This window comes from Leuciscus leuciscus (genome assembly GCF_965113295.1).
Source record: "Leuciscus leuciscus genome assembly, chromosome: 10".
Lineage (NCBI taxonomy): Eukaryota > Metazoa > Chordata > Actinopteri > Cypriniformes > Leuciscidae > Leuciscus > Leuciscus leuciscus.
Window position 1 is genome coordinate 26,867,930 of NC_138734.1, and position 23,542 is coordinate 26,891,471.

The 23,542-nt window shown below is 35.0% G+C and overlaps 2 protein-coding genes across 4 annotated transcripts; one reads left to right on the forward strand and one right to left on the reverse strand.

Annotated features, from left to right (window-relative positions):
• Positions 1-85: 85 nt before the first annotated feature.
• nob1 (NIN1 (RPN12) binding protein 1 homolog) lies at positions 86-7,961 on the reverse strand. Its single transcript, XM_082182753.1, has 9 exons — positions 7,829-7,961; positions 7,147-7,279; positions 6,893-7,026; positions 6,739-6,810; positions 5,239-5,379; positions 4,846-5,139; positions 2,197-2,294; positions 1,938-2,082; positions 86-1,778 (listed from the first exon to the last, which is right to left on the reverse strand). Exons 1-9 carry the CDS (start codon positions 7,895-7,897, stop codon positions 1,512-1,514), a joined length of 1,353 nt encoding a protein of 450 aa, XP_082038879.1. The 5' UTR covers positions 7,898-7,961; the 3' UTR covers positions 86-1,511.
• Positions 7,948-23,011, forward strand: wdr59 (WD repeat domain 59; the record flags this gene model as incomplete). 3 transcript variants are annotated; one of them, XM_082182747.1, is made up of 27 exons in its annotated part: positions 7,949-8,070; positions 8,715-8,764; positions 9,544-9,679; positions 9,815-9,900; positions 10,168-10,248; positions 10,327-10,364; positions 10,458-10,546; positions 11,150-11,266; positions 11,370-11,447; positions 13,076-13,232; positions 13,330-13,409; positions 13,488-13,608; positions 14,308-14,432; positions 14,549-14,713; positions 14,801-14,902; positions 15,016-15,160; positions 15,247-15,316; positions 15,449-15,602; positions 16,746-16,802; positions 17,834-17,967; positions 18,101-18,182; positions 19,148-19,260; positions 19,376-19,526; positions 19,761-19,839; positions 20,683-20,806; positions 20,905-21,047; positions 22,511-23,011. In XM_082182747.1, the coding sequence occupies exons 1-27, from the start codon at positions 8,017-8,019 to the stop codon at positions 22,744-22,746; spliced, it is 2,967 nt and encodes a 988-aa protein (XP_082038873.1). In that variant the 5' UTR covers positions 7,949-8,016. The 3 variants fall into 3 exon arrangements, with proteins under 3 accessions (XP_082038875.1, XP_082038873.1, XP_082038874.1); XM_082182748.1 differs by lacking the exon at positions 16,746-16,802 and having other exon boundaries at positions 7,951-8,070; XM_082182749.1 differs by lacking the exons at positions 15,449-15,602; positions 16,746-16,802; positions 17,834-17,967; ... (5 more) ...; positions 20,905-21,047; positions 22,511-23,011 and having other exon boundaries at positions 7,948-8,070; positions 15,247-15,320.
• Between the last annotated feature and the right edge of the window lie 531 nt (positions 23,012-23,542).

The following is a 23,542-nucleotide window of genomic DNA, read 5'->3' on the forward strand; positions in this document are numbered from 1 at the left end:
GGTGGGGTTTTTTTCCACCCCACCAAATCCCTATGAAACAGCAGTTTACATTGAATTGATGTTTTTCTTGGACTTTTAAAAAAAAATCTAGATAAGAAAAGCAAGTTATTAATGGCCGGTTTCACAGACAAGGCTTAAGCCTAGTCCCAGACTTAAATGTATGTTTGAGCTGTTTTAACTGAAAGCAACTTGCATTGACATGCCTTAAAATATATCAGTCTCATATTCATTCTATCACTAAAAATCAGCACAAAAATCTGATTTCCATATCACAATTTGGTAACACATTACAATAAGGTCTTGTTGTTAACATTGGTTAATCCATTAGCTAACACAAACTAACAACTATCAATATATTAATAAGATTCGATTTGTTCATGTGTTCACAGTGCATTAAGTAACATTAACAAGTACAACTGGATTTTAAAAATGTGTTCGTAAATGTTTAAATTACTATTGATGTTCATGTTAAGTAATATAGCTAACTAATGTTAACAAATGAAACTTTATTGTAAAGTGTTACCCACAATTTCAACTGGTTTGAAGGTAGAATCTGGAAAATATTCTGTAACAGTAAAACTTAAAGTCCCCCTGTGGTGAAAATCAAGTTTTTAATGTAGTTTATATGTCTATGTGGTGTTTTTAATATGATTTAAGACAAACCATGTGCAAATTCACGTTAAAACCATTTCTGAGTATTTTCTCCTTAAAACCGCAGTGAACCAAAGACAGTCTCAAAAACGTGGTTTGAAATCGCTAGTGTTTCTGATGTCACAAACTACCATGTAACCAATCCCGTCAACGTAGGGGCGTGCTTTAGCATATCATTAACTGCTGCGAAGCAAGCGAGTCTCAAGAGAAGCCAGGTTATCCCGGGTACATTTAGCAATATAGCAGGTGAATTATGTATATAATGTATATTATGATGAACTATATGCCTTTCTCCACTGACGTTCTAAGTTGTTCAAAGCATTTCTAAGGATGCAGATTTTTAGTCTGACTCTGAGATTGCGAACAGGAACAAAGGTTTTGTAACATTAGCAATAGCAACACATTACTAGCTGTTAGATAAAGTCAATGAAATTTCACTCTTCCACTTCTTTCTAATAAGTTTCTCGTTCAAATATATATGGGTGAATTAAGCCAGTATTTCTCTTACCATTGTGCAGCGTTTACTACAGTAAAGTTGACCGAGTGGATCAGGTATTCTGAGCTGGTGTGAGTGAGTGGAGGCAGAGAATAATTTGCGTATTCATGGATCCACTTATACTAAATGAAGCAAGGGTGTAGAGTTCCATTCAACCTATTAAAAGCAATGAAGATTTTTTTTTTTCATTTTGGTGATCAAAGATAAAAGGGATAAAAGTATTAACTACAGGGGGACTTTAACGTTGAGAGAAAGATGAAACTGAGGATTCAGATAAATCAATATAAAACATTTTAATTAATTTTTTCTGAATTCAACGTTTCAGGCTTTCAGTCCAGATTCTGCAGGTAGGGTGAGGACACAATCACTTCTTAACGAATTTTTTGCGTGCTGCATTTGGATTTGTCCGTCGTCTTCCTCCTCCGGTCTGGGTGTCCCGCAGGTGTAAGCTTGCTGACTTGCTGTAGACATCGTGCTCAGAGAACGGCGAGCTGCCGGCCAGGTAATCTGGGTCAAACGCATCAGTCTTCTGCCGAGCTTTTTTAGACAACCTCTGCTGGGGGAAACGCTGATCTTCCACCAGGTGCGGGTTGCTGGCGTGTTTTCCTCCTTGAGGCAAAGGTAAAGAGTGCTGCAGAGGACCGGAGAAGAGACAAACCATACGTACATGTCAATAACATTCATTTATATGATACTACTAATAATACAAAAACGATGAACCAAATTAACATGATTTCTAATGCATTTAGCTTATAAACAACACTGAATTTATTATCAAAACATTACTCACTCTCTTCCCCTTTGGATTCAGCACTTTGGGATTCCTGGAAAAATGCATCTGCATGCTGGTGTCCTCATTCACTGTGACAGCAACCTTCTTCAAGGTGTCATGCCCACAATTTGGACAGAAAGATTTGTTCATATTAGTTGTTGTCCTGAAAGAAAAAAAATGTAAATATGTAATATGTTACACACATCACATATTATTATAAATGTGTAATTAATGCTGCTACAAAATGGTTATTTTCCGAGGTGAATCCATCACTCACTTGAAGCAGGCATGACAGCGCAAAATGTAATTCCTGGTATTTTTAATGAGCATGCCATTAACAGACAGCACATGCAGTCCAATCTGAATCAGAACATTCTGTAAGGAAAACAAGATGATTTTGTTGTGAAAAAATAATAGACATAACTTGTATAAAATAGATTGAATACATTTATATCGTTACATATTCTTTTAAGTTGTCCGTATTACAGTGTAATGTAATTATACATTTAAGTAAGTAATATTAATTAACTATGGCCCGGTTTCACAGACAGAGCTTAGATTAATTCAGGATCAGGCCTTAGTTCAATTAAGACATTTGGTAGTGTGCATCTTGAGACAAAACAATAGCACTGACAGATATGTCAGTGCAAGTTTATTTCAGTTAAAGAAGCACAAACATGCATTTTAGTCTGGGACTAGGTTTAAGCCTTGTCTGGCAAAACCGGGGGTATACTTACTATAGGGTTAAGATTAAGGTTTGGTATAGGTTTAGCTGTATAACTTATATTTATTACTTTAGTAACTAAATGTAACATGAAACAGGGACAACGTAAAATAACATGTTACCTTTTCTACTATCAAATAATACATGTAGCTGTACAACAAATAACTTTTAAACCTTTTATAACATCTCCAAAATTTACCACATTGGCTTAAAGTATGTGCATGATTAGTCAGTACACATTGTTATGATGAAAAATAAGGATAACACTTTTACAATAAGGTCCCATAAGTTAATGCTTTAAATAACATTAACTAAGAGTAATGCATTTGTTACAGTATTTATTAATCTGTTAACATTAGTTAAATAACACAACTGTTGGATCATGTTTGCTCAGGTCAGGTTTGCTCATTAGGGATAGTTCACCCAAAAATGAAAATTAGCCCATGATTTACTCACCCTCAAGTCATTCTAGGTGTATATGACATTCTTCTTTCAGACGAATACAATCAGATATATTAAAGGGGTCATATGATGCGGTTTCTTGTTTTCCTTTTCCTTTTTTATGTAGCTGTTAGTGCAAGTATAAGATCTGCAGAGTTACAAAGCTCAAAGTGTCAAACCTAAAGAGATATTCTTTATAAAAGTTAAGGCTCAGCCACACCTTCCTAAAACACTTCGTTCAAACACGCCCCAACAAATCTACGTCAGTATGTGGGGGCAGAGTTTCATTACACCACCCAAATGTATACGCAAAGAAAGGCAGCGTAAATTTATTCTCGCTGTGTTATTGTTGCCGCCATGTCGTAGAGATGCTGTGTTTTTCGTTGCGAAAGCCAAACCACTTAGGCCTTCCAAAAAAGAAAACAGTAGGGCAATTCCATCTTTGCAGTTACAGTCTGGTGCTTCTGACTCACAGACACAGCCTGTAAGTATGTTTTCATATTTTAAGAATTTGCTCATTCAAACGCGAGTTTTGAGCAGTATAGAGTAACGCTTGTATTTCGTTTCTACAATCTCAAATGCAGACATGGTTTTATGTTTACACAGTGTTCTCTCCACCGCGTCTCAACGCGTGAAAAGACAATAAAGTCATTATAATCAGTAAGTATGTCCCCAATTAAATAAAACCTTATCAATCTGATAAGATCTGGCCCAGTTGCGCTGGCTAAGCTGATCAATCAGCTTGGTCACCTGCATTTTCCGGATCCGATTCGGGCTCAAATTGATAAGGTAGTGTTTCACCTGTCATTATTGCTTTGGGAGTTGATGTTCCAAATATGGTAAGGGGTGTCACATTTCCATCACACGCTTAAGGTTTTTGGGCCAATCACTATGTCCTGGATCGCTGGGCAATCAGAGCACATCGCGAGTCGCCAAGTCGACTTAAGCCAAAAGAGTGACACTTGGCGATGTATGATGTAAAATTCTCATTTTAGACTTCTAATTCGTGACTTTTTTTTTTTTTTTTTGCTCTATCCTCTGCGCTTCCGCGTTCGTCATTACGTTGTGTGTCAAGTTCAAGGGTTACTCTTTCGCTGTAAATCGATGTGTACGGCCGTCTGCCGGAAGCTAGTTATTTTAGTCGATAAAGTTTTAAATATGGATATTTTTCTTACACGAAAAATCAGACATCGCTTCACTTCAGAAGGCCTTTATTAACCCCAACAGGGCCGCGTGGAGCACTTTTATGATGGATAGATGCACTTTTATCATGGATGGATGCATTTTGATGGACTTCAAAAAATATTGAGCCATTCACTGCCATTATAAAGCTTGGCCCCAGACATTTTTTATATAACTCTGATTGTATTCGTCTGAAAGAAGAATGTCATATACACCTAGGATGACTTGAGGGTGAGTAAATCAGGGGCTAATTTTCATTTTTGGGTGAACTATCCCTTTAAATGATAAACAGATACAAATTTTACTTTTAATGGTGTTAAATGTTAAAATTAGCATTAACTAAGATTAATAAATGCTGCAGAAGTGTTTTCATAGTTAGATTATGTTCCAACTATAGTAGTTAATGTTAACAAATGGAACCTTATTGTAAAGAATGCTTGTTTTCATAATCTAGTAACTTTCTTAGCTTTTTATCTGCTGATGTAAACAAGGCCCATGGTTGGGAAAATATAATATTATAAAATTTGTGAAAAAGTTTTAAATGATTATTTCTAATGTCTAATGAATGACCACAAATACCTGCATGGCAAAGTCAGTGGTCATGCAGCCCACTTTGACGTCTGCTGAGGTTACCCAGTTACCAGCATCCATCTGGACTCGCTTTATGTTGCTGGGAGTAATCCAACCGCCACCATCCTCATCATCTTCTTCCTCCTCCTCCTCCGCATCATAATCATCATCATTGCTTTGTTCTCCTTCTTCCTCATGTTGGTCTCCTTTACTCCCATCGTGTTCTTCAGACTCAGCTGTGCGACAGTCAGCGGACAGATCAACAGACTCTAGTTTGTTTGTAACTGTGATTGCGTCAGCCGCCTATGGAGAAGGAAAGAAAGAAGGAAAATACTTAAGTTCAAAATATTTAATTGTCTAACGTAATTGTGGCAGTGGTTTAGATATTGTCTGTTTCCTCACCAGCATTTCCAGTATATCAGCCTCAATGCTGGGCAGAGGATTCCTCCAAAAATGAAAGCTGTTGAATTGTGAACTATCAGGGTCTCGTGGCTCATTAGCAGTAGCTGATCTTTGGACAACTGTTCCTGGTTTACCTGATGACTTTTTTTGGAAAAAAAAAGCTTAAATTAACAGGTGGATAGGCGCCCCCAATTTTAGGTAGATCTGCATTATTAATACACATTGTCAACCAGTGAGGCATTTCAGCGGTTTGCTTTTTTCCTTTAAGGGTTAGTTCAGGTTTCTGAACCAGCCATAAGCAGCAATGTCACTGCAACATTCAAGGCCCAGAAAAGGTAGTAAAGATGTCATTAAAATAGTCCATGTGACTACAGTGGTTCAACCTTAATGTTATGAAATGCAGCAGTGCAGCACTTCCGGGTTCTATGTCAGAACGCCGGCTCATTATTGGCTAGCTCCTGCGTCAGCATTACACGCACGTGAACAGTGAACAGCGTCGGCCAATAATGAGCCGGCTTTCTGACGTATACTAAACAACTATCAACTACAAATCACACATCAGATTAGAAAATAAAGAATAAAGGCAGTTACTTTTTCATCCATTCTTTTTTAAAATGTTGATTTACATCATTGTATTTTGTGTATCAGAATAATGAATCGTGTCATTGCGCTGATGCCACTGTATGAGTGTCCACATTTGTATATTTCATTAGAAGAAAACATAAGATGAAATGTGTGCGCAAACTCGATGCTGGTTCTTGTTTGGAGCACTACAGTATATGAAAAATGTCTATACAAACTTGAAACATGCCTGCTCCGGTCTGGATATGAACTGTAATCCGCATTGCTAAACTCATCGCACCATCGCACCACTCTCATGCGTGTTCTGTTGCATATTAAATGTTGTTACTGTCATATTTTCCATGTGTTGGTAGTCAAACTCCACCTCTGACAGCATAGCAGGGTAAATGCAAACAACACTTTTGTGTTACTGTACTGAGGAAACATACACTTACGACTCTGAAGTCTGAATGACAACAAAGCAAAGTTGAAAGTTGTGAACGAACAGCACTGAAACGATCTTTTGAATGACATTCATTTTAATTCTCTGGTGTAATGTGATCTCATTCATTACACAGCACAGTGATTGGATTAAAAGAGTTCATTCTCATGAATAATGCAGAGAAAAGCTCAGAAACTGATGACATAGACGTGTACTCTCCAGCAACGGCACACCCAACTTTATGGCATTGAATCAACTTTGCTTTTTAAAGAACAAAATAGCTCAGAAAAATGAAAAAATAACCAATTTTCCCATAATAATAAACACGAGTGCTATCGTTGTTTTCATTTATATGCAGTATACTGTATGTTAACATCTCAAAAAATAGAGTTTTAGGGTTTCATGACCCTGTATCTAAATCAAAATGGAATAAACCTGGGAAATTCATTTAAATGACATTATTCAAATATACATTGCATTTGCAAGTAATGGCTTACTTTTAATGGTAGATGGAAACCAGCAATGCCAACAGGAGTCTCTGGATGTCTTTGTGTACTGCAAATTTCAACCTGAAAAACGAATAAAACAGCTGTCTTAAATCAGAACAAATGTGAATGCATGTGAATTAAAATCTGAATTAAACATCAGTACCTTTTTCTCAGGTTCTTTCTTCAAATGGTCAGTTCCTACATTCTCAGTTTCCAGTTGATAAGTCAGAGCCAAGACCTTGATGTCTGTTGCTGAAAGACTGGGATAGTCTCCTGTCTTTTTAGCAAATTCTGTCACTGAGATACAAAGTAAATAAAATAATAATACGCATAAGTCACCAACCATAACACATCTCCAGCACCCAAATAAAGACTTTTAAAGTAAGATGCATCAACAATGGTAAAAATTGTTATTACCAAATCTTATGTACTCTGGAAATGGTTCTTTGAAATTGAGCTTGTATGGCAAAAAAGCCAAGCTCCTTTTAGTTGGTTTATCCCGAATTTCATCAACAACATCCTTCGAGGTATAAATGTTCTTTCCAATTTCCTAAAACAAAGTAAAACACAAACAAACATGTGACAACGGATAAAATGCATGCTTTCATTTTGGGTCTGGTATGCATTATACACGCAGGAGCACATACACACAAACAAACAAACAAACAAACAAAAAGTAAAATATAAATAAATTATGTGAATACATTATACATTGATTTTATCACTTATAAACTTAATGTATTAATTAGTTGCCTAACCGGGAGGATTCAGGCTGTCAGCATTCTCCATGGTGCTGAATGATTGAATTTATTGATGCGCCATGGCAAATTGTACTCCCAAAACATTTTAAAATACACTAATGTACTACTGTGGAACACTGTGGAAAAACGTCGCATTACCATGATATTTTCTGTTAGTGTGTCACAATCGTGCCTACATACAACACGTCAATTATTTATTCTAAATTATAGTAACTTACACATACTGCACCAGCACGCACATATTAGTTTCGTCATTTATCCGGTGTCAAACTGACATTTCTGGACAGCAGTATTAAAATCGTTAAAAAGAGAAGCCAACTTTATCAACAATAACTCACGTGCAGAGAAGCCCTTTTAATAAAAGCACCAGTATCTGCCACAACATGCTCCACCATGATCGCCTCCATCTTGACAGTGAGTATGGTATGGGGGAAGAAGCGTGCGCAGCTTCGGACGTGAACTCTCGCGAGAAGACACTATTGTCCCGTTAGTTTTACGTAATTTGTTGACGTTCTGGTGGGTGAAGATGGCGGCCCGCTGGAGTAGTGAGAATGTGGTGGTGGAGTTTCGAGATGCACAGGTACACAATCATTACACCTGCACGCATGCATTAGGTGCGTTAGAAGTGTAGCTTTCGTAAGCATTAGAGCAATAAACATGCACAGCTGTCATGTCAATCCCGAGCGACGTATTTAAAACTTTGAATTGAATGACAATCTTCGTTTATTAAGATGTGATGCTCTTACAAAACATGGTAAACATTGTACTTTCAGTTATTATTATTATTATTAATTACAATTATTACAATAAACGTGTTGTCAAAAAAGATTTTACTACTCAGTAGTAGTAGTAGTAATGAGTTCCCAGCAGGTGTTTAGTCATTTTATAGAGATCCAACATAAGTTACATACATTGAGAATTACAGAGTGCAGAGTATTTCGATATATAAGTTACACATAAATAATCATAACATGTCTGAATGTCATTAGAATTAACATTTGATATAAACTATAAAACTAAGTGTCATTATTTTTAAAGATAGTACGACCAGTTTACAATGTAAGCATGTTTTTTTCATTATGTTTACAAAAAACACTGCAATAGTGTTTGGACTAGACAATAACAAATACATTTAGAGGGGTAAAAAGACAAATGTATACAAAATCTATGCAGCCTTTTTTTGCAGTTTATGTGTTGTGTCATGACAGACTTTTCTGTTTTCAGGCTACTGCTATGTCGGTGGACTGTCTCGGCCAGCATGCTGTTCTCTCAGGGTGTGTAGCGTTGGCTATAATGTCACATCATCATGTGGAATTATGAACGCACCCTTATGCATCAGCAGTAGCATAGTTTTATATGCTGCATTTGCATCCCTTTTCTATTGAAGCCAGTTTCTGCCACATAAAAATATAAATCATAATTATAATATAAAAAATTATTATAATATCGAAATTATGACTTAAAAAATAGTAATTATGACAAAAAGTTGAAATTATGACATACTAAGTGATAATCATTACATAAAAAGTATATCACTATGTCATAATTATGAAGTGTACGTCTTAATTTTAACTTTTAATCTCATAATAATGACTATGTCATAATTATGACTTTTTATTTTATAATTATAATTTACACTAGCATTTCTTTCTTATGTGGCAGAAACGGGCTTCCACAATTTTCTATGAAAGCCCATTTCCACCACATAAGAAAAAAAATTATGACATAAAAAGTCAAGATTATGACTTAAAAAGTCATAATTATTATGACAAAAAGTCAAAATGATGACACAACTTTTTATCTCATAATTTTGACTTTTTAATCTCTTAATTATGACTTAGTATGTCACAATTTCTACTTTTTATCTAATTATTTTGTATTTTTATCTCATAATTATGACTTTTTATGGCATAATTATAATTTACACAAGCCTATTTTTATCTTATGTGGCAGAAATATGTTTCCATACTTCTCATATCTCTATTTTTAAGTTTGTAAATGCCTTTCTACATGCATTGTTATACCACACCGTATTTAATTGTTTTTTTAATAGGAGGCGATTCTTATATGTTGTAAATCTGGAGACGCCGTCTGAAGCTCCACGCAAAATCAGCCGCCAGAGCAAATGGGACGTTGGGACAGTTCAATGGAATCCGCACAAAACCGAGGCCCATTTATTTGCTGCATCTGTACGTGAAGTAGTTATTATATCTATTGCCGATTAATGACAGTGTCATAATGATCATCAGTCATATCTACTGAGTATTTATTTTATGATTTTTAAAAAAATATAGTAAATATAAATTTTCCTTATCTTCGCAAAGAGTAATCAGCGAGTTGACCTCTACGTTTGGCGTGATGGATCCGGTGAAGCACATACGTCTTTGCAAGGCCATACACGTGTTATAAGGTAATACAGATCACGTCATGCTGAAATGCTACTTATTCAAACAATGACGAGACAATGCATGATCAAAAAAAGTGTCTTATCTTTATATCCTTGCCAGATGTAAACTATACTATAGCTATAAACAGTTATCATCATGAATCTGTAAATCTGCTTTTAAACACTGTTTATTGAGAGTTGATCTCACTTGAGTGTAATACATTCTAATAACAAATAATACATGAATATACGTTTTTTTATGTGGTTTTATGTTTAAACCAAAACTTTCAGTGATTTAGACTGGTCGTGGTTTGATCCAGAGTTGCTTGTCACGAGTTCTGTGGACACATACATTTACATATGGGACACAAGGTGAGCGTGGAGAAAGAAAACATGATGAAGAGTTTGTGGAATATTCCATGTTTTACGCTTTTCTTTCTTGATTTCTAGGGACACGCGAAAACCAACCGTGGCCCTTTCTGCCGTGGGTGAGTGCAAAGACTCAATGTATAAATATATTAGTCAATACTTTTATTTATTCTTTTGACTTTTCATTTTTTTGCTCTTCCTCTATGTTTCAGCCGGAGCCTCTCAGGTGAAGTGGAACAGACGGAATCACTATTGTTTGGCATCAAGTCATGATGGTGATGTCAGAATCTGGGACAAGAGGGTGATTATGTCATTCTGTTACTTTTATCAATTCTGTGTCGTTTATCAATCAGATCTTTGTTTGACTGTCAATCTGTTTACTTACCATTTAAAAGTTTGGGGACAGGAATTTGTTACAAATGTTACCAAAAACTTCTATATAAAAAAAAGAAATGCTGTTCTTTTGAACTTTCTATTCATCAAAGAATCCTGAAAATAAAAAGTATCACAGTTTCCAAAAAATATTAATAAGCACAACTTTTTTCAACATTGATAATAATAAGAAATGTATCTTTAGCTGTAAATCAGTATATTAGAATGATTTCTGAAGCATCATGTGACTAAAGACTGGAGTAATGATGCTTAAAATTCGGCTTTGTCATCACAGGAATAAATTACATTTTAAAATATATTCAAATACTACTGTTTTTATTTTATTTTATTTTTTTATAAATGCAGATTTGGTGAGCATAAGGATCTTCTTTCAAAAATATATAAAAATTCCCTATCCCAAAGTTTTGGATGGTAAACTGAAATCTCATTGTTCCCAGATCCTGCACAAAATTAGTATTTAAAAGCTTATCTGTTCCAGATATTGTTTTTGACTGATTGTAGTGTGTTTCAGAAACCCAACACTGCAGTGGAATACGTAGCCGCCCACCTGTCAAAGATTCATGGTCTGGACTGGCACCCTGATAATGAGTATATCCTGGCTACTTCCAGTCAGGACAACTCTGTTCGGGTGATTATTATCACAATTATTGATCATATTGTTCACATTCTATTGTATTTGCTGCAGTTTAACTTATACCTGATTCTGTGTTTATACTGATTTACCCCTAAAGTTCTGGGATTACAGACAACCCCGGAAGTACCTTGATATCTTGTCATGTCAGGTGCCTGTGTGGAAGGCCAGATACACGGTACAATACAAATCATTATTTTAAACGTGAAGTTTAAGTAAAATAATGTTTTTATCTATTTAAATTGTCGAGTAAAAACATTTCTTGTCACAATTTTTAACCAAATTTGTTGATGTTGTGACAATTACACCACCGGTTAAAAGTTATAAATAATGAATAATTAAGATTTTGCAATGTTTTTGAAAAAAGTTTCTTATACTCACAAAGACTGCATTTATTTGATCAGATATGTGACCCTGGACCAAAAAAACAGTCTTATGGGTCAATTTGTTTAAACTGAGATTTATACAAGCTTTCCATTGATGTATGGTTTGTTAGGATAGGACAATATTTGGCCGAGATACAACAATTTGAAAATCTGGAATCTGAGGGTGCAAAAAAAATCTAAATATTGAGAAAATCGCCTTTAAAGTTGTCCATTTCTGTTGGCGATTTTGCTGCATCCATTCACAAAAATACATTTTTGATATATTTAAGGTAGGAAATTTACAAAATATCTTCATGGATCATGATCTTTACTTAATATCCTAATGATTTTTGGCATAAAAGAAAAATCGATAATTTTGACCCATACAATGTTTTGTTGGCTATTTCCACAAATATACCCGTGCGACTTATGACTGGTTTTGTGGTCCAGGGTCACATATATTGTAGAAACAGTAATATTGTGAAATATTATTCCAATTTAAAATAATTGTTTGCTTTTTATATATATATTTTCAAACGTAATTTATTCCTGTGATGCAAAGCTGAATTTTCAGCATCATTACTCCAGTCTTCAGTCACATGATCCTTCAGAAATCATTCTAATATGCTGATTTACTGCTCAAGAAACATTTCTTATTATTATCAGTTTTGAAAAAAGTTGTGCTGCTTATTTTTGTGGAAACTGTGATACACTACCATTCAAAAGTTTGAGTAAAAAAAGAAGAATTCTTTTTTTTTTTTTTTTATGCAGCAAGGATGCATTAAATTGATTAAAAGTGACAGTAAAGACATTTATTATGTTACTTAAGTTTTCTATTTCTAATGAATGCTGTTCTGTTGAGCTTTCTATTCATTCAAGAATCCTGAAAAAAAATACATAAACATTAATTGATAATAATAAGAACCATTGATTATTAATAAACTAGGGATGGGCATTTTTCAAAAATATTGTATTTGAATATTTGGGTTAAAAAAAATCACATATTTGAATATTCGTTTATTTAAATGTCATTTAACGAGAAAGACGTTATTTTTAAGTTTAAGTAATTTTTTATAGTTTTTGTCACCATTTCTGAACAAGCTTACATTAGGCAATATACACAACAAGGTTACTATATATCTTAAGGTTTTCTTTTAGTTAAAAACATTAAACAATATGTGTAAACAAAAAAATATAAAGAACAAGAATTGTTGTTATGTGTTGCTGTTGTATTGTTTGTTGAGCCTTTGTCTAAAGACAAGTTTCTACCCCTGTGGGGATAGACAATAAAGTTTTGAATTGAATTGAATTAATTATTCAAAAGTTTTGATTGATAGTGAACTTTTTTCCCTTATTCTCGCACCAATGAAATGTAATGTATAATTCCAGTAAAAATGAATTTTCATGTTGTAAAGTACTCACTACATCCTCTTCCATTCAGCCCTTCTCTAACGGACTGGTTACGGTGATGGTTCCTCAGCTACGGCGAGAGAACAGCCTCCTCCTGTGGAGCACGCTGGAACTGAATAGTCCCGTTCACGCGTTCGTGGGCCACGATGATGTCGTGCTTGAGTTTCAGTGGAGGCCGCAGAAAGAAGGTGAGAGGAGCAACCAGTAGATGGTGATAATTCTGCTAATGACTTTGACTTTAGGAACGGACTATCATTGTCTTGCACCATCCATTCTGTATTTTAGGTTCCAAAGACTGCCAGCTGGTCACATGGTCCAGAGATCAAACCCTGAGGATATGGAGAGTAGATCCTCAACTCCAGAAGGTGATGCTCATGAAGTCAATCCTTTCTCTATGGCTGGTGGCTTTATGTTTGAGACTGATGGTGTCATGCACTCTGTAGCTGTGCTGTGCCAACGACATCATGGACGAGTTGACTCTCACCACAGAGACGGAGAAAACTCTGAGGTCCCAAGACTCCGAACCTCCACTGAGTCCAGGATTCACAGCTGACAACTCACAAGGTGAAAAAGATGATTTGCTCTGAGTCTTACAGTGATTTGATGCATCATGGTTAATTTAATTTATTATCCCAGTTCAATTCATAATTATTTTCAAAAATATCAATTTTTGGAAATTACATGAATGTAATTATGAGCACTGTCTGTACGCCTGTCTGTGCGCCATTTTATATTTAACATACAGTATACATTGTATTCTGGTTATTTACATCAATTATATTCTATTTTGTTGTGTGGCTGAATAGAATAGAATAGAATAGAATAGAATTATAATAAAGAAATAAAATAGACAGAAATCTTCACAGAAAGTAGATTAGTAATTAATAATTAGTAAGTAATTAACAAACCGTTATTTAAATATTACTGTTTATACTGTATTTTTGTATCAAATAAATGCAGCCTTAGTAAGCATAAAAGTCTAAAGCATTCAAACATCGTATCAACACTGAACTTTTGAATGGTATTGTGTAGAATAAAACATAAAAGATGCACAAAAAGTAAATTGTGGATTAACTAATATTGAAAATGTATTTTTTTTTAAAGAAAGGATGCATTGAATATCTTTGTCATTTTAATTGATTACTAAATCTCTTTATTCATGTTTTGGAATTTTACCTTATCCAATTTATGGTGATGTGAAAAATGGTAGATGTCCCAGTCAGATCCTAGTTTTAATAAATGTAAATTGCTGTCTGTCCACAGATCAGTTTGACGGCCCTCAGTCCGGTCTGTCATCCAGTGGTAAGAATGATGTACCAGGTTTGCCTCAGACTCTGCAGCAGGAGTTTTCTCTAGTCAACTTACAGATTCGCAATGTCAATGTGGAGGTCAGTCTTTGTAACTCTGATATTTGGAATGTCATGTTGCAGAATTATGATAAATAGGATGCAATTCTAACAGTTATATATAAATAGATAAGAAATTAACATTATTGTTCTTGTAGATGGATGCCGTCAACCGCAGTTGCTTTGTGTCGGCCGACTGCGGAGCCAACCGAGTCCGTCTCGTTGTAAAGTTCCCTGCCCAATATCCCAACAATGCAGCTCCTTCTTTCCAATTTGTGTCTCCGACAAACATCTCGTCTTCCATGAAGACCAAGATACAGAAGGTTGAAACTGACACCCATCAAGCTTGTCTTAACTTTTAGTCAATGTTTTGAACAAAATGTCATGTTGAAGCAGCAACTCTTTTATAGATCCTGACTGATACGTCACTTCAGAAGGTGAAGAGAAACCAGAACTGCTTAGAGCCGTGTGTTAGACAGCTGGTATCCTGCTTAGAGTCAGATGGAGTCATGGTGAGTGAATTTCACTTCTATACTCATCATTTCCAAATTGTTCAAATCACCAGCAAAATCATGATAGATTTTTCAAATCCCTGTTTCTCCTTTGTCTCCAATCCGATGTCCAGGAGGATGGTACAAACCCCTACGTGCTCACAAACCCGGTGACTCCTGCTCTTCCTGCTTTCCCTCGAGTAAGCAACACTTACGGCTCATACCAGGACTCCAACATCCCTTTTCCCCGGACCTCGGGGGCTCGCTTCTGTGGGACAGGTGGGTTGCAAAAACAACAGACCTTTTCCTATTATTTATATATTTATATATATATAATTATTTTATTAACTTAATTTTCCCATTAGGTTCCTTGGTTTATTTCACACGGCCAACGACTATGCATCGTATGGCCCCTCAGACTGAACCTACTCCCAGGTGAATATTCAATCCTGTTTGCTTTTTTTATCTGAAACATGATGTTATATTATTATTTGATTGCAATGGAAGACAGGTTAGCATGTGTAAGATGACTATGATCATAAGATGAAGTCTTTTCTTTATGTGCAGGTCACTGTCGGCTCTCTCGGCGTATCACAGCGGGGTGCTGACGCCCATGAAAATGCGAACGGAGTCTCAGACCACCCTGAGGCTATACAGCGGGAGCCCAACACGCACAGACAAAGATCAAGTGTCCATATCGTCCTTCTACTACAAAGAACGGGTGAGACTCGTCACACAGTGACAACACATTGAAACACATTGTTTTAGCTCAACAAGTCTCACTTTTTCAGCAGCTTTGACCAGGTGGTTAAGGTTTGTATGGTTAGCAATAGCAGTTTATTTATTTTATATTTTATTTTATTTTATTTTATTTTATTTTCATTTCATGAAGTCTACTAAAAGTGAAATGGACGTATGTTTGCCTGTCTGAAGAAATTTTAAAATGTGTTTTGCTTTGGATATTTTCACTACCATAACCAGGGTTTGAAATTAACACCCGCCAACCCGCCAGATGCGGGTAAAGATCAGTAACGCTGTCAAATCACTAGCCAATTTGGCGTGTTACTATGTTTACTCACGTTGCTAGGGAAGTTCGTGTAGCCAAATCTGCACAGTTTTAGCGCAAATACTCAACTATATTATCAAATATATTAAATGGAGAATATTGCGCAGAATCTGCGCATATCTGGCTTATTTGAACATGCCCATCACTACGCAACAAATAACGGCGCGCTTGTTCATTTGCATTGAAGCAATAGCGAAGATTACAAATTATTTGGTGAACAGAAAAGACATTGTTATTTTCCAACATTCTACATTTTTTTGATTTTGCATTGTCCTGTATTGATCTGTCCACCTAAAACACATTTTTGGTGATGAGGATGAAAGAGGAAGGGAGGAGATGGCTGGATGACAGTATTTTGTTTTGAATAAGAAATTAATGTATGAAATCCAAATTTTATAATATTTTTTCACCTTGTTATATTAAATGCATAAGCTGTGACATAGATAATACGGTTCATTTCTTTTTTTTTCTTTTCTATTTTTGGCTAGTAGAAGTTCTGAATGGCCAGTAACTTAGAAATTTAGTTGCCAAATTGGCCGGTGAGTGAAAAAGTTCATTTCAAACCCTGACCGTAACCTGACTATTTAACTCCATAACTTGTTTTTCTTCTTCTTCTTTTTTAAAGTTCTGAGTATTCTTGCTTTTCATCCCCTCCTTCCACCCGCTTGATCCACCGGTTTAAAAGCACCATTTTCACAGTAAACTGTCACTGTTGTTTTCTGTGCTTTCTCTCTCCTGTTGAGTTTTGGTGGCATGTATCCCTCACTCATGTTGCTGTGGTCTGTTTTATCCAATCAGAAGCCCCCTCTGTCTACTCCCCGCCGCTGGTCTGTCCAGACTATTCATGACTGTCCGGTATTGACAACCGCCCCTCCCTACCACTTATTCTCTCTCTCATCTACTTCTTGCTCTAATGCAAAATGGTTTTTTTGCTGTCATGCATTTCATGTATGGCACTTCACAGCTTACCATTTTGCGCTATATTTTCTGCTTTTAAAAAAAAGTTCATAAAAAATGAAAGATCAAGCCCTTTTTTACTCTTTCTCTGTTTTGATGCTGCATGTGACACTCTAACCCATCAGTTTGTAACATAAAAAGCAGCAATTTTACAGCCAAAAAGGGAGAGAAAAAAAACATTTAATTGTCAGGGATGACTTTAGTTACTAACTAACTAAATAAACACATTTGCACCCGGTTTCACAGATAAGGCTTAAGCCTAGTCTCAGACTAAAATGTATTATTTAGCTGTTTTACCTGAAAGCAACATGTACTGATATATCTTAAAATACATCAGTGTCATTGTTCTCTCTCAATATGAACACCAAAAAAAACTTGTTTCATGTTATAAAAGCTACTTAAATTTCCTAATTGAACTAAGGCCTAATTCTGGCTTAATCTAAACCCTGTATGTGAAACCGGGCCTCAATGTTTTATTTTAATGCTTAAAAGTTTAATTGTATAATTTAATTTCATGACCGCTACCAATTATGTACGTCTGGTATATATTCTCAATTTATCCAGGGCAAATAACCCTAATGATATTTCAAATGTCAAATCTAACTGCTATGTTGATCTTTACAGTTTTTTAAAAAATGATTATAAAATATTTGTCTTTAGTATGTTTAACACATGAATAATTAAAAATATATATATTTAATTTATTATATTAATTCTAATTATAACATATCATACACAAATAATTATTTAATAAAAAAAAAAATATATATATATAATGATTTATAATGTTGTTTTCAATGGGATTTTCTCTTACCGTCCACCCTGCATATTTAAGACTCTTATTTTTGCATTTCTTCAGTTAATCTGAAGTATTTCATAATAATAAGCAGTGATTGATCGTGTTGTTTGTCATCAACATCGGTGTTCAGAAATCCCGCCGCTGGAAAGGCAAGCGAGAAGGAGGAGATTACAGCAGCAGACCCATCAAACTGTCTGGCAAAGTCATCATCCAGGAAATCTCATGTCTGCTTCCTGTGCACAAAGCCCTCGGGGAGACATACGTGTATGTTCTGTTTTCTTAGATAGCAAAGCATTCCAGGTCAATCATATTCAGATGATATCTCTCTTGTTAGGAACAGCCATAAATTACAGCATCAACTGGCAATTCCGTGGCATTTTTTCTTTTTTCCCTTTAGGCTAAATGTTAATGACATACAGGACACGTGCCAGAAGAATGGGACGGCAGCCTTAGCAGTGGGCCGCAGGGATTTAGCAAAGGTATATGATATACACTAACTAGGAATAATTATGCTTTTTTAATGTTTCTGAAAGTTCATAGCTCTTTTTTTTAAATACAATAAACATACACATTTTATAAAAAGATACAGTAATGTTATCAGATATTATTACAATTTAAAATAACTATTTTCTATTTAAACAGATTGTAAAATGTAATTTATTCCTGTGATTTGCTGCTCAAGAAACATTTCTTAATAGAACCAATGTTAAAAACTTAAGATTTTTGTGAAAACTGTAATACACTACCATTTAAAAGTTTTATATTTGTATTCAGCAATGACATATTAAATTAATCAAAAGTGACAGTAAAGACATTAATAATGTTACAAAAATCCAAATAAATGCTGTTCTTTTGTATTTTCTATTTATCAAAGAATCCTGAAATTAATATATCATGATTTTCACAAAAATATTAAGCAGCACAACAGTTAATAATGAATGTTTCTTGAGCAGCAAATCAGCATATTAGAATGATTTCAAAAGGATCATGTGACACTGGTGTAATGATGCTAAAAATTCAGCTTTGCATCACAGGAATAAATGACATTTATTATTCAAAATATATTCAAATAGAAAACAATTATTTTAAATAGTAATAGTATTTAAAAAAAAATTACTGTATTTTTGATCCACTAATGCAGCCTTGGTGAGCATAAGAGACTTCTTTCGATTTCTTTCTTGATTTCGGACAAAACATTTAAATTAAATTAAATATAAAAATACAATAAGTGTGTTGCAACATACCGAAGGAAGAAACAATATCTATAAAGTGTTATAAACAATAATTGCAAAATGTCTGAAAAGGAGCAGGATGAAGCAGAAGCTTAAAAACATGAAAACAAGCTTGAGGCTTTCAAAAAAGTTTTTGATGTATAGTGTGTGTTAACATGATTTCTGTACAGGCCATATTTACAGATTCATTTCCATGGTCCGTCTTCTTTAAGGTATGGGCACTTGCCTCAGCAGCCACAAATGTTGACCTTAGTCCTGATCCTGACCCTGATGCTGGAACTCCCTGGGCCAAACATCCATTTGGGCGACACCTGCTGGAGACATTGTGAGTTGCAGCTTGTAAACTGGTGACGCCAGCATTTATGCATTATATAGAGCTATAATTTATGAATGTGTCCTCGATTTCACATGAGCTTTGACTTTGTTTCTTTCCTCCACAGGCTTGAACACTACAGTCAGATGAGTGATGTTCAGAGTCTGGCCATGTTGTGTAGTGTGTTCAGAGGTCATGCCAGTCCTCAGGAATATTTCACTCTATACGGACATCAGCAACCACGACCGGCGATCTTCACGGCTTACCACTCCCGCTATGTACGTTTGTAAACCGAATTTATCAATGCAGGAATTCTGTGCTAATTTGACTTTTGGGAGAAAGTTACACAGTGTCTTTCAGTTAAAATTAGGATGAGTTGTGTATTTCTTTCTAAAATGTGTGAAATATTTAATTTAATATTCTTGTATACCAAAGAGGTTGTTTTCAGCGTGATGTATGTGTAGCGCATCTTTGATAATTCCTTTGAATTTGTAATATTAATGCTCCTTTAGCCCAGTATCACCTCCAGTTCTGTGACTTCCGGATCGTGTTCAAGTACCTCAGACTCTGCAGTCACTCCGTGGAACATGGGTGAGAGATCATGGGTTTATTCATAAAGGTTACATTTTTACATGTTCTGTGTTTATGGGAGAGGCAAAATATAGATCATGTGTAGTTCCATAACACTGATTTTTTATTATTGGTCAACATTTTTATGTTGGTCAACATTTATCAATATATATATATATATATATATATATACACACACATTAAAAATTAAAATAAATAAAATTATTTGGTGCACAATTAACGGAATTAATAATACATTTTAGATGACTATTATTAGTATTAATAAGGTGTAATAATTATTACTATAATAGTAATTATTACTAGGTGTGTCATAAAAAAACAATAAGAATTTGTCAGATTATTATTAGTAGTAGTAGTAGTAGTAGTGTTGTCGTTCTCTGATTTAAATAATAATGATAATTGTTATTATTATAATAATAACAATAATTATTATTTGCGGTATAAGTATTTTTAATATAACAATAATAATATGTAATCTATTAATACTATTTATTTACCGAGTTCCTATAAATAACTAAAATTGCATAAATAATTAATGGCCATAGTAATGCCCAGTCTGTACACATTCATATATTTATCATACAAAACTCAATTTCTGAACTATTTTCAATTGTATCAAAATCCAGATTAGTTGTTTATGTATGTTTTTCTTCTCCAGTTACATTTGTGCCTTCAGCTAATTTTTTTTATTTTTTATAATTCAAAGGAATTGTACCAAAATAATTTTTTGTTTTACAAGTTTTTTAAAGTTTTAGTTCTGAATTGTAATGGAATTATTTAGAGCAAACATGTACATACTTCTGATCGTTGTTGTGAATTTTTTTATTTTTTTATTTTTTTCAGTTGGACGTGAATCAGAACATGCTCCTCCCTGGGGAGAGTCGTCCCCAGATGACTATCGCTATTCAAACCAGATATACACGGACCCCCGAGAACGAGAAAAAGAGCAACACGACATGAACAAAAGGTAAACGTCCTGTTCGACCAATGACACTGTGACACGCATCACATTATTGGCTTCACACGTTCAAAACGTGACTTTAAAGAGTTTCTTCTGATCCACAGATTATTAGACCCCTCCAACTCCTGGCAGTTTGACGATTTCAAGAAGTGTTACGGTGAGATCCTGCACCGTTGGGGCATGAAGGACAAGAGGGCAGAGGTGCTCAAATTTGTTTCCTGCCCTCCAGAGCCACACAAAGGCATAGGTAAGCTACAGGAATGGTTTAAAACGGCTTCTGGGTCATACAGTACTATCAGACTAGCACAGGAAATTATTTCATCTCAACCGTCAGTTTTTTAAAACAAGCAAAAAGTGTGTTTACCCTAATGCATTTACAACGGAGGTCCACAGGTTTTAGAAGCAGAAATGTGCAGCTTAGTAAGGCGCTTATAATAATTTTTCTGATAAAAATGTTTGTTTTTTGAGCTGTAAAGTTGTTTAAATCATCCATTTGGTGGTGGTACTATTGTTCTAGACAGTTATATATAAACTTCTGGTTATTTGTTACCAACGTAATTCCTTGGAGTATGTATTTCCTTACTTAAACAGTCTCTTTTTTTATGGAAGCTTGTTTCTGCCGTGAAAAAAAAAATTTGAAAGTTAATTGGGTTTAAGTGCAACCAACTTCCGTATTATAGAGCTGTTTTACGCAAAGATGAGCATAACCAATGTCCATCGCATATGCAGATTAATATCTCAATATTTAGACATTTCAATCGATTAAAATGGTAACAATAAAATGAACTTGCTAGTTTAGCTGATTACCTTAAAAGTCCATAGATTTTACTGTCACTTTCTCCAACAAGCGGATGCAATGAGAATCGTTTTCCTGTTTGGACATGTAACTTTTGGCATAAAGCCTATTGCGACTTTTTATCTCACAAAAATTGATAAAAAAAATTGCAATTACCTTTTTTATTATTTAATCCATGCCCGAAACAAGCTTCCATACTTTCTGGTATTCAAGTTACCATGTTTACTAGTTTTGCACAGGCATGACAGTTCAAATATTGGTTATTAATTTGCACAGACAACATTCACTGTTCAAATGTTTGTGATCAGTAAGGTTTTTGTTTTTTGAAAGAAATTAATACTTTTATTCAGCAAGGATGCATTAAATTGATCAAAAGTGACAGTAAAGACATTTATAATGTTACAGAAGATTGCTGTACTTTTGCTTGCCACTTTCAATTATTCAAAGAATCAAAAAAAAAAAAAAAGATCAGTTTCGACAAAAACATTGAGCAGCACAACTGTTTTCAACTTTGATAATAATAAGAAATGTTTGAGTATATATGAATGATTTCTGAAGGATCATGTGACAATGAAAAATCTGCTTTTCCATAACATGAATAAATTACATTATAGAATAGAAAATAGTTACTTTAAATAATAATATTTCACAATATTATGGTGTTACTGTATTTTATCATATAAATGCAGCCTTGATGAGCATGACACTTCTTTAAAAAACATCAAAAAATCTTACTGACCAGAAACTAATTGATGAGTCCAAACTATTTTCTGATAATCAAACCCAGAGCATTCCTTTAGGGAGCAAAGCTTTTGTCTCAAATTTCTGGGATGTCAGCCAACGTTTAACTCTTTAACAAATGTTTTTAACTCTCACATTTCTGAGCCTCGTGGTTTCTTTGCTCTCATACGTAGAGTTCGGCGTTTACTGCTGCCACTGTCGTAGTCAGGCCCGCGGCACCCAGTGCGCCGTCTGCAAGCGCTTCACCTTCCAGTGCGCCATCTGTCACGTGGCCGTACGCGGATCCTCCAACTTCTGCCTGAGCTGTGGCCACGGAGGACACACCAGCCACATGATGGACTGGTTCCGCTCTCAAGAGGTCTGTCCCACCGGCTGCGGCTGCCACTGCCTCTTGCAAAGCACTTTTTGAACATTGAAAAGACTTCATCATGATGTGCCTCAAAAACTCTTGGTACTGAAGGAACTCCTTGGTGGAGAGATGTTGAATAAGAGAAAACTGATTATCCCTGCGACTGTTCAAGGGTAGAATTATGTTCTAATGAGGAGCCGCAAATATCAGCCTTATAGTAGGTCAAACCAGCCTAGTTAAATTGTTATACAGTGCTATTTGTTTGCACTTTTATACCTGTTGAATTGAGTAGTGCATATGATTGCTCTATAAGGTGCCAAGGAAACATTTGCTGAAAGGGAAAAGGGAAAAGTTGCTGATTTTTATAGTTATGAATCAAAAATATTTTTCGAATGTATGTTTTGATCGCTCTTTTCAGTTGAAACAAATGTTTTTCCTTTTAAAGGAGAATTGTTGTATGCTTTTGAAGGATTATCTAACATGTACAGTATGTGTGCCATAAATGAATAAATTTGACGATACAGTTATCATTGCTTCGTATGCCACTTGATTTGTTGCAGTAATGTTGCTGGAAACATTTCTTTAACTCTCTTTTGTGAAGCGTATTCATAAAAGTGTATTAAATGCTTTAACTGTCATCACTACCTCATAAATAAATACCTTTTAAATCAATTTTTAAAAACTGAAATAAAGCAAGATTGTGACAAACTTCTGAAGTTCTGTACTCAATGTCTGTATTAATTGTGGTCATCCATAACAGCAGTGTTGAAATAGCTTATTACCTGTGTGTGTGTGTGTGTGTGTGTGTGTGTGTGTGTGTGTGTGTGTGTGTGTGTGTGTGTGTGTGTGTGTGTGT

What these genes read in the sequence shown, in the direction of transcription:
- nob1 (XM_082182753.1), bottom strand. Translation starts at nt 7,897, where the DNA reads ATGGAGGCGATCATGGTGGAGCATGTTGTGGCAGATACTGGTGCTTTT. An exon ending in TTAAAAGGGCTTCTCTGCAC is followed by an intron (nt 7,280 to 7,828) that starts GTGAGTTATTGT and finishes ACTTTGTTTTAG; the next exon opens with GAAATTGGAAAGAACATTTA. An exon ending in AGAAAGAACCTGAGAAAAAG is followed by an intron (nt 6,811 to 6,892) that starts GTACTGATGTTT and finishes TTCGTTTTTCAG; the next exon opens with GTTGAAATTTGCAGTACACA.